Source organism: Pygocentrus nattereri, chromosome 16 (assembly GCF_015220715.1).
Source record: "Pygocentrus nattereri isolate fPygNat1 chromosome 16, fPygNat1.pri, whole genome shotgun sequence".
NCBI lineage: Eukaryota > Metazoa > Chordata > Actinopteri > Characiformes > Serrasalmidae > Pygocentrus > Pygocentrus nattereri.
The window spans coordinates 21,715,425-21,730,060 of NC_051226.1; the positions used below are offsets into that span (position 1 = coordinate 21,715,425).

Below are 14,636 nucleotides of genomic sequence, written 5' to 3' on the forward strand. Positions count from 1 at the left end.
TGGCATTAGAAAGAACAAGCAGTCTTTGTGCAGTAGCTGCTGAGCATGAATCTGAGGATGTGCCAAAGCACATGGTCAGTAATTAGACTATTAACCATCAACCAAGATATTTTGCTGATTATACAAATTAAATTTGCCATTTTGGTTTGCAGTGGTGGGGGTTAAACGTCTTGCAGTGGGGCACAATCAGGAACACCTAGCTGGGATTTCAACCCTTGAACTTCTGGTTGCTGGCTCAGCTGTCCTATCACTAGGTGTTTTTGATATGAAATCATGCTTTTTAGACAAAATCATAGGCTCAGATTACTTCACAGTGGTGGTGATAGGATGCAGGGGCTTGTTTTCCAAAGCAATAAGCTCAGTTTAACCCTAGATATTCTGTCTCATAATGGTTTATATTTTTTCCCCGATACATTGCCATAGAAACTTATACTGAATAACTAACCTGCTCCAGGGAAGGTTTAGTTCAGGATTTATATTATAAACATCTCTTCAACCAATCAGTGCAAGCTTCTGACCAGTCAGGGTGAAGGAGGTAGAACCCTCCTGTACTTGTTTTTTCCGTTGTGATCGTTGTGGTGTCAGATATGTGAAGAATATAAGGACATCATAGAACATCAATATTAAGAATATAAAGCTATTAACATGAACAGTGCTGCTTTTTACTAATATAAATGCTTTACTTATTACATACACTCTTAAAAAAGGTGGTGCTTCAAGAGTTCTCTAATAAACAAAATGGTTCTATATTAACCCATGAACACTCAAAAAACCATTTGCATGATTAATAGGTGCTTTGCATCATCAAAGAGTTCTTTGTTTGATGGAAAATGTGCTGCAGATGGTTTTACAGAGAACCTTTTTTAAAATAGGTTGTAACAATAGAAGGACCCTTTAGGGTGCTATATAGAACCATCTACAACACATTTTTGCACATTTTCTATTAATCAGAAGAACCCTTTCATGATGCAATGAACCCTTTAATCATTTTTTAATCGTTCTTTGAGGGCTCATGGTTCTATATAGACCCATTTTCTTTATTAAAGAACCCTTAAAGAGTGTACTGTGCTTTCCTTCTTTTCCTCAGCTCCCGCTCATGTTTCTCACTATTAGCTGTTTGTCACAGATGTCATGCTATCATGGACACTCATGAGTATCTAAACCTGGGTTAACAGACCACCTTAGTAACGAGAGTTAACAGCCTTTCTGTTTCTTAGGTTTAGTGATGCTGAAACTTAGGAACCCTGTCTCTATTGAACTTGAGTTTTTACATGTAACACAATAGTAAAATAGTGGTACATTTAAGAAAAAATGTTTTTGGGGTTTATTTTGCCTTACAACACTCTGCAAGTACCACTCTAATAACATGATTAATTGCCATATATCTTAACATATAGCTTATATGCCATATAGCTTAACACAAAGTGAAACTATGTCTTAGCTGGTGGATTTGTAAGTCTTTTGTCATTGTCAAACTTTTTGTGAGAGAACTTTTAGAGGCACTAAGTGCTTCCACCACTGTGACCAATTCTGACTTGCTACGTTTTTCCTAGAATGGCACATTTTACGTCAAACCACTGTGAATGACTTTGTTTACATCTTATTTCATTATGCCGAAACGTCGAAAAATTCCCCCTTAAAACGAGTGCAAACGGATTCTTTGGAACAACAACTTTTGCTTCCCCAAAGAATGTTTTAATGAATACTCCTTCAAAGAATCACTTTTCTAGAAGAATGTTTGTTGTAAGAATTTCCACATAATGAAAAGGTCCTATATCAATTAATGTTAGTCAACTCTTGTGTGACCCATTGTCACAATCGCTTAAAGCAGGAAATCATGTAACATGGTCATCTAATGCCAAGCTGCAGCTAAAATGAACCCCAATTCATGTTAATGATTATAGTAATGAAATGGATTTGTGAAGAAGCAATTTCTTTACAAGCAAGGATGACAGAACATGGTGCTTTATTTCAATTTGATTGTTCTGCTAATACTGAGTTTGGGAGTGCATTACTATTTGGGTTTGTGCCAGGTGAAAATGAATAGTAAATCTGTTTCCCTCAGCCTCAGTAGTGCTATGCTGCTTTTATACATTTGCAGAACATCCAACTCTACATGTTCTTTGGCAAATGATAGTAAGCCAAGAGACATGCTGATCATCAATGAACCTCTTTGATCAAGTTGCTTTTTCACCGCTTCACTGATCAGCATGACATTGCATGGAAGACACCTGAACATTGCATGGAAGACACCTGGACATTGCATGGAAGACACCTGAACAGCTACGTAATCTCCAGTAGGTGGTGCTGTATGACACCTAAAGCTAGTTATACCCTCTCACTGCTGAGCTCTAGGAGTATCAAAGGCACAGAGCCGTCTGGAAGCAGTTGGTCAGTGAAAAGAATTAGAGGGATATTTACCGGGTAGCCATCCCGCCCTGGAGTGCCCTGTTAGGATTAACGAAAATAAAACAACATCAAATCTGGATTAGGATTAAGTGCACACATCACTGTTGTCTCTAAATGAGTTTTTAAAAAAATGAGCCCATAGAGAAAGTGCAGCTGTGAGAATCAAGGCTCAGCAGATAAAAGCAACATGATATAGTAAATATTTAAGAACATGCAAGGCACACTTGAAAACTCCATTATCGGCTTCATGGCTAAGTCTTTGGCTTTGCATATTCTGAAGGCAACCATGTTAATATGGCTAGTGGGAAAAGTACTGAATGGACATTTTTCATGATGCAACACCAACAATAAAAGCCTGTTGTGATGCAACGTTGTATGTACATTGGAGAATGTTTGAGCACTGGGCTTTAACTGAAAAGACACATACACAAGTTTATACTTTGTGCAGTGTTTATATCATCTTCAGTACTTTGCCTCCACTAATTTTGTTGTTCGGGACATTCTTATCCTGAAAATACACAGAACTCACTGAAGAGGAAGCAAGAGAGAACCACTGCCCAGTCCTACTCAAGTAGATGGTCATATAATTCCACTCCACTTCCACTACCATGGAATGGAATGGTATGGCTACGACCATATCAGCTACCCCACAGCCTGACACAAAATAGCACAAATGACATGTGTATACACTTAACCAGCAACAAAAACATGAACAATAATAAATGTCCAGTTCTTAGCAGGTGCATGGCGCCTATTTGCATGGCTGTTTTGATTGGCTATGTCTCCCGCACCTCTATGACAGCGAGGTGGGATGCCTTACTATTAATGTACCCTTAAAACTAACTGAAACCAGATTGCAATCAAAAATAAAAACAAAAACTCATGAAAATTATTCTATACTAATTGAAATAGTCCTACAAGCAAGACTAGTCTATTCTCTTTAATTTTCAATTGTCCAAAGTACAATGGATAACAACACACCTGTCCAATGGCAGCTCGGTTGCTGTGAAACCTTTGTTATGTGTGAAAGAGTCATTAGAACGCGGGAGCTATAAAGATATTTGCTTCTTTTAGCGCTGGCTCTTTTAACTGCTGCCAGCGTAAGACAGGCAGTGGAGCCAGACTAAGGCTGTCCGAATGCCAATCAGAGCAGAGGAACATAAAGAGAAAGTGCTACAAAATCTGCTCAGTAGATCCATCCTCCAGATGCCATTCCCTCTTATCTTACCTCGGTTATGGCCCACATCATATCTGCGTTAGCTAGCACATGGCACTACGGTGGGAATTGTGCCACAGCTGCCCAAGGCCCGACTCACACACATTTGTTCTGCATTAACCTCCCACAGATAACACGGGTACTTACTGGAGTTCCTGAAAACACAAACACAAACAAACAGTCCAGCGTAAACTGTTGATAAAAGTATTCTCAGACACTGTTCTCAGAAATGCTCAACCCAAACCTTTGCTCTTGTGCCAGCTGACTAGTCAGGTGTACTAAGTCACGCTCAACATTATTTTCATGATTAAAACAACTGTTCAATGAAAAAATCTAATTACACAAATTCCCCCATGTATCAAATGTAGTTGGAGGAGCCAAGCTGTTGAATGTCTGAAGTTTTGCACTGGAGCTGTGGGGCTTATGTAACTAATGAACTAAGCAAACAATTCAGTATATCCCAATAACAAAATCTTGCAAATCTGACTATAAAGTGGAAGCTATGATTTTTTAGCTAGTATATGTAACTTCTCTCAAAATGCGTGTAAAAGTCCATTACAACACTAATGCTAAGCTTATCACTTGTGAGCATGCCCGCTGCTGAGGAAACAGTTCAGCAGAGCTCAGTAACATAGATAAACTAATGTGATGAGCCAGTTTAACTCAGTCTACTCAGGCTCTAGCAGAGTTCAATAAGACTGAGATTAATACGCGATCATCACAGTGATTTATCAGTCTACTCAGGCTTTAGCAGGAATTTCAGTGAAGAAAACCTTTCAGTGAAGTAAAGTGAAGTAAAGAAATCTTTAGAGTATGTTTTTACACACTGTGTGCTAATTTTAAAATGGTAAATAATCCATCTTTGATGGTATTCCTTTTAAAGATGGTATATATTTTTAATTTAGTGGGTAAGTATTCTAAAAGTACTCTCCTAATAATGTGAGAACTAAATGTTTTCTGAACACTGTCTTTAAAAATAATAACTTGGACTGAATATAGATACTTAATTTCTGTATTCTCAATTTTTTTTAAATACTTATATTTCATTACATCTCAACCCTAGTTACACTTGACCCTGCTAGAAAAACCAGCATAGTTCAGCATGACTGGTCCCCAGCAAAACCAGCTTATGTTTTGGATACCCATATTGTGGTCAACCAGTAAGACCATGCTGAGTGACCAGCTAAGCCAACACCAGACCAGCACCAGACCAGCATATAACAGCTATGCTGTTTTTTTTTTATCATAAATCGCATTACTTTAAAATTTCCTTAAACAGCTGGATTAGCTGTCATGCTAGCTAGCTAGAAAACAAAACCTATGGCTAAAAACAAAACTAAGCTAAAGTTCTTTACTGAAGACTCAAGAATCAACTTGCAATCGCATCACAGACACTTGAGACTCAATTTAGACTCTGCTGTATGACTGAATCTTGCCTATATAAATGGCCAAAAGCACATTGCATGGCTAAAACATTAGTAGCAGCTATCTTAAAGTATGAATTTTGTTCATACTTTCACCCATTTACCTGTTTCATAAAGTGTAGATGAGCTTGCTAAAAAACTTGACAAAGTGGAGACGTGTAGGCATGAAGTTTGCACAACGCTAATTGGTGGGACATAAGCTTCCAATATCTCTTAACTTTTTTGGCCTCACGGCAAGACACCAAACATGTCTTGACTGATTGACTACATTTGGGTAAATTGGGAGTAAATTGCGTAAATTTGTTTTTTTTCCCCTAAACTACTGCTTTAAGTCTCTTTCTGAACACATGAAAATCAAAAGAGCTGTCTGTGGCTTTGAGTGGTTTCGATCTGCTGTCTTCACTTTGACTGATGAAAGGTGATACTGGGATTCAGACCAAGACTGCCTGCTAGCGTATTCATACAATAATGATAAGTGACAGACATTGGATAAGTAAACGCAGCATATGCAACAGTTCACTGCAATGAAGAGATCTTCATATGGATTCTCAATATTCAGAGGAATAAAAGTCTCCTCAGATAAACTCCATCAGATCTGTCCTGATCATAATCTGTCATCCTACCAGAGGATACAGATATTTATGTTTAATGACATTTGCTTAGAAAGGACCAACGGATTTAAGCAGCATTCACAGAAGAGTTCCTTTAAATCAGAGGCATTCGCTGAATTGAACACAGCCACCAAGAAAATGTGAAGCATTCCAACAGTGTGGAAACAATCTTGGTGGGCAGAAGATCAGTGGTGTGTAGTAAAAAAAATGGAACATTTTATGTGATTCTCCACAAGTCTGTTACCATCAGCCCTCGTTTAACAATGAGTAAATTTGGTTTGCGGCCTGCAGTTCCACAAAGCCTCTTTCAGTGGATAATACATCAGTTGATGCAGGAGCTAACTTCTCTTGGCATCACCGTAATACGTTTACAATATTGTAAGTGTCATAGGCTTTCATAAAAATATGTCGGCTATTACTTCCCACGACTGCTGCATAGTTTCCTTTGCCCCTGTCCACTTAACTGAACGTAATGTATTGAGCGGTCACTGGTGATGTTAAGATGGCTCCAGAGATGTGATAGCAGGGGAATGTGACAGTAAATGGAGTTGCAGGCTCATGCTGAGGTGGGAGGGTCTTGAATGGTCCTGGACAGGATCAGATCAGAGTGTAAACAAACGAGAAACTCCTACACACAGCCAAACTGATAAGAGCTCTTTTCCTCTTTTCTGGGGTCTTCTGTCACACAGCCATGAGAGAAACCCGATCCATCTCTGTCAGCAAGAAAAGAGAGAGAGGGAAGGATGGGGAGAGAAATAAATACATAGATAGAGAGAGACAGAGAGGGACAGTGAGGAATGGTAAAGAAGAGAGGAAGAAAGAATGAGAGAGGGAGATTGAAGAAAAGAGAGAAAAAGAGGATGAAAGAAGGAGAGTGAGGAAAAAAGAAAGAGTGATACAGAGACAGAAAAGGAAAAGAAAGAGCTAGAGACATACAGAGAGATAGCAAGAGAAAGAGAGACCAGCAGGACCCCACTGTGTTAGTTAGGTCAGTCTTGGACTGCTGGAGGAGTGTTTTATTGACAGCAGGCTGAGTGTGTATGTGTTTTGGAGTGTGAGGACTGTGTTAGTTTTCCCATCATCCTCATCATGAGCCAAAGTCATCAAACAGAGAACAAAGATACTGTTCTTTTTCTCATGTCTCTGTAGGTGTGTGTCTGTAAGTGTCTATGTGTTCTTTGTTGATGACGCCATGTAGTTCTCCGTAGCTCAGCAAGACTCAGTGTCTCTAATGTCTACTGTAGATGTCTAACGACTCAAGTACCCTACATCCCTAAAAGGAGTTCTTCAACTGTTCTTTAGAAAAGGCAATAGTTATATTGTGTATAGAGCTTTGAACAAACACTTGAAGAACCAATTAAATGCTTAGATGGTGATTTGACAAGTTAAGATTGCTAATCATTTTCACTCATTCTGATATGAAGGTAGTCATTTTGCCAATTTTGCTGGAATTTTTCATTTTTTGCATCTGGAATCACTTTTTTTTTTACTTTTGGTACATTTTCATTGGTGGGTGGGTCTTCTGAAAATGTAGCCACACCCACTCTGTGAGCCATGATCTGTCTGTGCGAAAAAAACTAGATTTTTAGCTGCTTTTCTTTTCTTGATATTTTTGGGGGATCTGGACACGCTGTGCCAGGGGCCTGAAATTTGGTGCTACACCCCTGTCTATCAGCATCAAAGTTGGAGATTGTTAGACACTATTGTTCTCTGTTGAGATCTGCTTTGTGTAGAAGAACATGCAAAGCAAAGCGAACAGAACATAATGAAATCAAACACAAACAAGTAATTAAAACTGCATGCTAAACTACTTCCCACACAAATAATGTTGAGTAAAAATAAAAGTATTATTATTTAGAAATACTAAGCAAATTCAGCACAAATTATCTCATGTAACTGAGTAAACTGTTCACTTCTGACTGTACTGTCCCTACGAATGTAAGTGCTACGCATGAAGATGAACATAGTGGATCAATGCCTGACAGCACCAACAGTCCCCACTTAATCTACTGTGGACCACCACATAAGAGGGCTGACAGCAATTATAACAAGCCAATGATTTAGTAGCACCACTATTCACCCTCAAAGGAATCAAAAGTGAGATGAAACACAGTAAATTTGGAACCCAGATATGGAAAGAAGAGCTACTGTCTGGCAAGCCAAGTGATAATAACAGAGTGCACTTTCATCTGATATTCTTGATGGAGGTATAAAAACTGAGCCTGTCAGATGCTCAGAATGTGCTGCTAAATTTTGAAGCTTATCTCAAAAATGAAATAGTACAGTTATATGACCTTTGTGGAAGACTGGGATTTTTGTCTTTAGTTTGCATTCATCATTCAGAGATTATCCAGAGTGGGTCTAAAACCTTCAATATCAGGGGTCCCTAATTGTGGGGAACCCATGTTCTGCATATTTTTGTGTTTTTCCTGTGTGTTTTTGGTTTTCTCTGCTCTAGCACACTTATAGATGGTATGGTAATTACACTGGAGGTCAAAAAGAATTGCTCAGATGCACATAAGTCATCTGATGAAAATGCATTTGATGTGTTTGAAGGGATCACGTAAGCTGGCAAACCACAGAAAATGACTGCATACTCCAAACAAGACAACTCAAGATTCTGCTGCTTGTCAAGATGATGACATGGCCAGCACAGTCAGATTCAAATATCCTATTGAGAACTTGTAGAATGATGTTGGGAGATGTGTGGAGTGCCAGTAATCACAAGATGACATAAGACTATAGGATTTTATATTTTTAAATGACATAGCATTGATAAAAGGGGCCTAAAAGTATAGCACTGTCCATTTATAGCACTGTTATGAGGCATTCATCCCAAGTTGATTGATGGCCTAAGCTGTTGTTATACTTAAGTATTGGTTTATGAATGTTATTTAATCCGTATGCATGTGTTATTCATACAGATTGAGCAAAAATCCCTTCAAAGCCGACCTACAAACATGGATAAACTTCTCATAGAGACTACTTTTTCATCTTTTGGTGTGTATCAGTGATCATTATTAAATCATCATTATTAAAAGCAATATTCATGGGCTTCCCAGGACTGAATGAGGGAGCTGCTCTTTTGTAGTGGAAAGTGAAGTCTAATTTGGTTCAAAGGGGAGACTGAGACAATTTCTGAAAGACTGAAGATCTTATTAGGCAGAGGAAAGAAACTAAGCCACAACTATTACTAGAGTAAGGCAGTGTCTGACTGTTAGTAACTAACAATAGGAAAATGATACAAAAAACAATGAAGTATGTTAAGTTGTCTCTGGATAACAGGCTACTGGTTTACCACACCATGTTCATGAATGCTTCAAAATTCTTTATTGTCCTAGATACTAAAGCACTGACAGAATGGAAGCAACTTCTGGTTCTCAAGGTAAATGAACGCCACAAAAGCAAACAGCGTGCTTGGGGAATTTGCTAGAACCTCATATTGACCCCATAGAGACAATAGAAATGTTAGCATAGCCACAGGAAGATTTTCCAAAACCACATTACAGACGTGGACATTTCCATCTGTTCAGTGCTGCATCAAAGACATACAAAACTAAACATGACTAAAAACACATGATGGAAAAGAGACTGGAACACCTAAGAGAACACTGAACATCCTTCACATCGCCTACAGGTCAAGAAAGAGGAGACGTTACGTGGAAGAAGTTTGGGACACAGCTGAAATCACTCAAGGATCTTTAGTATAAGTCTTTTTGTACGTATCTTTCAAACAAGGAGTTTTGTATAATTCTTCCTCTAAATGTATGTGGATGAATGAGCGGTAATGAGTGAAAAAGTAATTAACTCACAGCTGTTCAATGTCAGCTTCACATTGAGCCGTTCACAATGAATGTCAAGGCAGAAAATCTGTTAGCCTTTTCCTCGCATTAATAGACGGATTAATTGGGTTCATGGTGGAGAAAGGAAATGGGTACTCACCAGGATTGCCTTTCTTGCCCCGCCTTCCTGGCGGTCCTGCGAAGAGAAATAGATAGAGAGAAATTTATGACCAATCCGTGGCCTGGAGAGCAGGAAATAGGCCACCATTATCCACAATTTTTTAAATATATCTTAAATGTTATGGTTGGTCGCGTGCAGGCATTCGAGGGTGCTTCTGATAAATAAGCACTGTAGGAAGGAAATGTATGTCTTATTGTTCAGGTGCTTTAATACAGTTCTTTTGTAAAATCTGTTGCAGCTGTAGGGGATGTGCACATTCCTTTATTGCTTTTTTTTTCTTGAGCCCTGAGAATGAAACAAACACAGCTGGCCTCTGTAATACCTCACTGACCTATTATTGCTGTAGTAACCACACCTACATCCCTTAAGCTAAACGGTACATTTCAGATGCTTAGGAATTTGTCTGAGGCTACAAATAAACCACACATTGTATCAGATCTGCTGCATGGCAGGCCTCTAATGAGCTGCTAGCAGGCATATAAATCTCTGACAACATAACAAATAGATTCAATTACAGTTCAAAGCATGATGAATCTTAAATTTCATCATGGTTCCACTGGAGTGTGATTCTTTAGGAAACCATTCAAAGTATAATGAACCGTAAATTTCGCCATGATCCAACTGGGGTATGATTCTTTAGGAAACGATTCAAAATATAATTAATCTTAAATTTCACCATGATTCAATTTGATTATGATTCTTTTGGACATGATTCCCTGGATCTTGAATCTTAAATTTTTACCATGATTAAATTAAATTATGATTCCTTACTCCACACTTCTATAATCTAAGAATTGCTCAGCCAGTCTGCTTTGAAGTAGGGCAGGGCGATAAAAGAATAATAATAATTATCGTGATATAACTTTTCCTTGATAAGAGCGATAAAAGCGATAAGACATGTTTGATAAATTTTCAATATAATACATCATTCTCACATTTCCACATTCTAATGACAGCCCTGGTGGCATTTTCTACAGCAAGAAAAGCGACATTACTCTGCTGTCGCCAAGAGATGGTGCATTTCTGAGTTTTTCAATGACTGAGGGGGGGGACACAAGTAAGATGAGTCTTTAGCAATGGCTGAAATGCGTTGTTATGTATTCCCTATTTGAGTGGAGTGACCAGCGATCTCTTCTCTGTGACCAAGTGTAAGTGACGAGATCAGTGGTTTTACTATACTGGCTTAGAGTGAGCTCACATTCTACATTCTAACAAGCTTTAGCAGCATTAAATCACAATCCTCACAACTACAACACTATTACAGCTCAAAAAGTCATATTTTAGTATTAGTGCATTCCCAAGCAATGAAAGTGAAAGAAAGAACTGGGTTCATGTGAGTTACAGCCCTGATTTAAATAAAAGTAAACTGAGGAAGCTGTGAGGCACTGGAGAGTGGGACAGCATCATCTTTTTTTATCTGTTATGTTTTTTTATCATCTGTTTTTAGTAGCTGGCTAACTTGAAGCAGCGCTCCGATGACACTGTAGATCAAACAAGACACAAAAGCAATTTAAACTTACCTAAAAGGAGGACTCTGTCTGGTGTTGATATATTGAGGTTCACCACTCAAACTACTACAATAGTATAGAGAAATCCAGTTGTCTGCTAGCTGGTGTTTGAATACAGTGATGTGCTCTGACATGGATGTGGTAGGGGTGATGGCACTAAAATGGTGTGATCCATCACTGACGTACTGAGCCAGCTAATGTTTGCAGTTCATACTAAGCTTCTGTTGTTGAGAAACTAAACAGTTTAGCACTGTTGTTGGCCACTTGTTTAGCATTTGTAATGGGATAGCCGAGCGATTGTCACCAGACAGCTAAAAATAATCTGTTTTCTTTCTTAAATTATGACCATTACAAAAGCTGCTTTTCTAGCTGATAAAAACAGCTCACCAGACACTTTCTACCACTGTCCCATGACAGACTGGCGAAATGTTCCACTGTTTGGTGAGAGTTTGTCGTGTTCTGACCATAAAGGTTTAAAACAGCGATTAAAGCAAAAATCAGCCTTCAACCTTGAAAGAAACAATGGTTTGACATTTAACGCCATATGCATTGATATTGAGCAACATGAATTTTGTTTATCATGATACATTTTTTTGCTATATCACCCAGCTCTACTTTGAAGTCCCTGTAGTTATGTGAATCTAAAATTTCACCATGACTATATTTGAGTATGATTCCTTAGAAAATGATTGAGAGCATCATGAATCTTAAAGTTTACAATGATTTGACACAATTATGTTTTATTTTCCCTAAAACAACTAAATGAATCACAATGACTCATTTATGATTTTTTGGAAAATGACTCAAAGCATGAGTCTTAAATTTCTCCATGATTCGAATCAGTTGTCTTATGAGTCTTTAGGAAACTGTCCAGTGCATCATAAATATTTTGTTTAAATCAGTTCAGTTGTTATTTTTTATTATTGCAAACGTTTCTATAGCTAAAATACTTTACATTTTTGGCTGATTAATGCCAAAAAAGCACATAGTTATTTATTATCGTTCCAAAATGCAATTTGGTCACCACTCTCTAAAAGGTTTCACAATGCATTTTTCTGACAAACCAAACTGGACTTACATAAGCAGCTCTAAGTTGATATCGGGGCTAACGCTGTGCCATGTGTAACTGCTGTGTAAACTGTGTCCACTCAGTGGCCTTTGGTTATGTCACTGACACACCCTAGCGTGTGAGAAAAATGGCACATCCAGGTCCATGCTGGCTGATTACACTTGGGGGAGCTTCCTGAGGAGTGTCCTCAGTACAGATTAAAGTGCTGGGAAAAGGATCCTTCTAACAGCTACAAGGAAATCCAGTGAAACCCATTCACACTGTCCTCCATCTGCAGCCTCACAGGAGCCAAGAATGACATCACATGAGCTCAGCCAAACAAACATAGCCATCCACACTAGCACTCACCCTGCTGACCGCAAACTGACTGAGCCGGATCAGAGAAGGTACAGAGTACTGAGAGCTGCCAGTCAGGCTAAACTGAGCAGATGTTCTGTACAGTGTTCTGTACAGTATGTTCTCAATGTATACAGGCAGCCTGGCTTCTAAAAGACTGGGAAGGAAGTGAAAGGTGTAGATACTTCTGGGAGAGCTCCACCGATTTTTCAAAAAATGAGAGATTGAGATTTAAACAAATTTCCAAGTGGTTTGAGGTGAAATAGTTAATTGTAGAGAAACAATATTGATATTGCTTTATAATGTTGTTGATGGGAACCATGGGTACATACAAGCCATACAAGCCATTTTGTTTGCTATTTAAAACAATCCTTGAATCCACATGTGTCTTCTGAGTTTTTATATGTAATGCTGATGATGGTAAAGTAGTGGAAAATCAGAAAAATAAGTTTCTTTTGGCCTAGAACGTCAGAAACATCAGAAACCTTCTCAAAACAATTAGAAAACAATGTCTCACACATCAGGCAGTACATTCATAACCGTTTCGTATTATAAACTTCTGTAAAATCAGACTCTTCTGATGTCTGGTTCCCATCACCACCGCTGTGAACCATTCTGACTCTCTAAGTTTCTCTAAGACACCAAACCACTCTGAAGGACTTTATTTACATCTTATCTTATTTAATTATACAATTTTAAAAAAATAATTGATAAAATTCCTTTTTAATATTTACTTTAGGATTAAAGTACTGAGCTAATGATGAACTCCAATTCAGTTTCTAATTTTAAACCCTGCACAATATAATTATGTGACTATTTCCATGCAAAATTAAGAACTGTCTATTATCTGTCTATTAACCTTTTAAACTCTTAGCACCCACCAGCAGATCCTGGTGTTCCCTCCTCACTCTTATAACTACATAACTTACATATTAGCTTTATAGCACACTTTTAAATGTACCAGGGCCAAAAAGGGTTCTTCAGAGCAAAGCCTTAGAAGAAGCATTTTTTGGTTCCCTAAAGAACCTTTCAATGGATGACCACTTGAACATTTTTGAAAATGAGCTGTGCAAGTGTGAAGAGCCTTTTCAAAGAACCTCCACTTTCTTAGAAATAAGGGTGGCAAAAGTGATCTTTGGAGCATAGAACACTCATCCAGTGTTTTTTTAACTACTTTTATAAATGAGATTGTAAAGAATCTTTTAAAAATTTGAAGAACTTCCAAACAATATAGCAATTAAAAGGTTCTGATAGTAGAACTATACAGGCAAGCCCAGAACCATTTAAGAATCTTTGTTCTTAACAGCATAATGTAAAGGTTATATGTATATCAGTTTCTATATCAGTGTTTCTTAGCTTGGACATGTGGTTCTACACACTAAAGATGATTCTTCAAGGGTTCTTTGATATAGGAAATTGCCCTATTGATAACTATGAGTTTTATATGGAGCCATTAATGGCTCTATTCATGGTGAAATGGTTCTTCAGATTGAGAAAGAATTTGTTATATATGTTTCTGAATAGGGGTGGCATGGTGGCGTGGTGGGTAGCGCTGTTGCCTCAAAGCAAGGAGGGAATGGGTTTGATTCCCCGGCCGGGTGACCGGGGTCCTCTCTGTGTGGAGTTTGCATGTTCTCCCCGTGTCTGCATGGGTTTCCTCTGGGTTCTCCGGTTTCCTCCCACAGTCCAAAGACATGCAGTCAGGGCAATTGGACATGCTAAATTGCCCCTAGGTGTGAGTGTGTGAGTGACTGTCTGTGTCTGTCTGTCTGTCTGCCCTGCGATGGACTGGCGACCTGTCCAGGGTTTATCCTGCCTTCCGCCCCAAGACTGCTGGGATAGGCTCCAGCACCCCTCGCGACCCTGACAGAGAAGCAGCTTAGAAAATGGATGGATGGATGGATGGATGCATGTTTCTGCATTAAACCTTTTTGAAAATGGTTCTTTATAGCAGCAAAATGATTTTACTATTGTTACAGGCTTGGCACCTTAACAATAGCAAAACCCTTTTTGGTGCTTCATAGAACCATTTTCAAAAAGGTTCAATATGAAACCATACACAACACATTCTCTGTGATTCTGAAAAACCATTTCACTATG

At 38.5% G+C, this 14,636-nt stretch overlaps 1 protein-coding gene across 3 annotated transcripts in view; it reads right to left on the bottom strand.

The window, feature by feature from the left end:
- The window catches only part of LOC108441032 (collagen alpha-1(XXIII) chain), a 143,223-nt gene that overhangs the window by 42,317 nt on the left and 86,270 nt on the right, over nucleotides 1–14,636 (bottom strand). For all 3 annotated transcript variants that reach the window (XM_017720297.2, XM_037545650.1, XM_037545649.1), the window contains exons 3-5: nucleotides 9,603–9,638; nucleotides 3,773–3,780; nucleotides 2,422–2,448 (exon numbers count right to left, since the gene is read on the bottom strand). In XM_017720297.2, coding sequence (XP_017575786.2) covers nucleotides 2,422–2,448; nucleotides 3,773–3,780; nucleotides 9,603–9,638 — 71 coding nt within the window. The remainder of the gene's footprint in view (nucleotides 1–2,421; nucleotides 2,449–3,772; nucleotides 3,781–9,602; nucleotides 9,639–14,636) is intronic.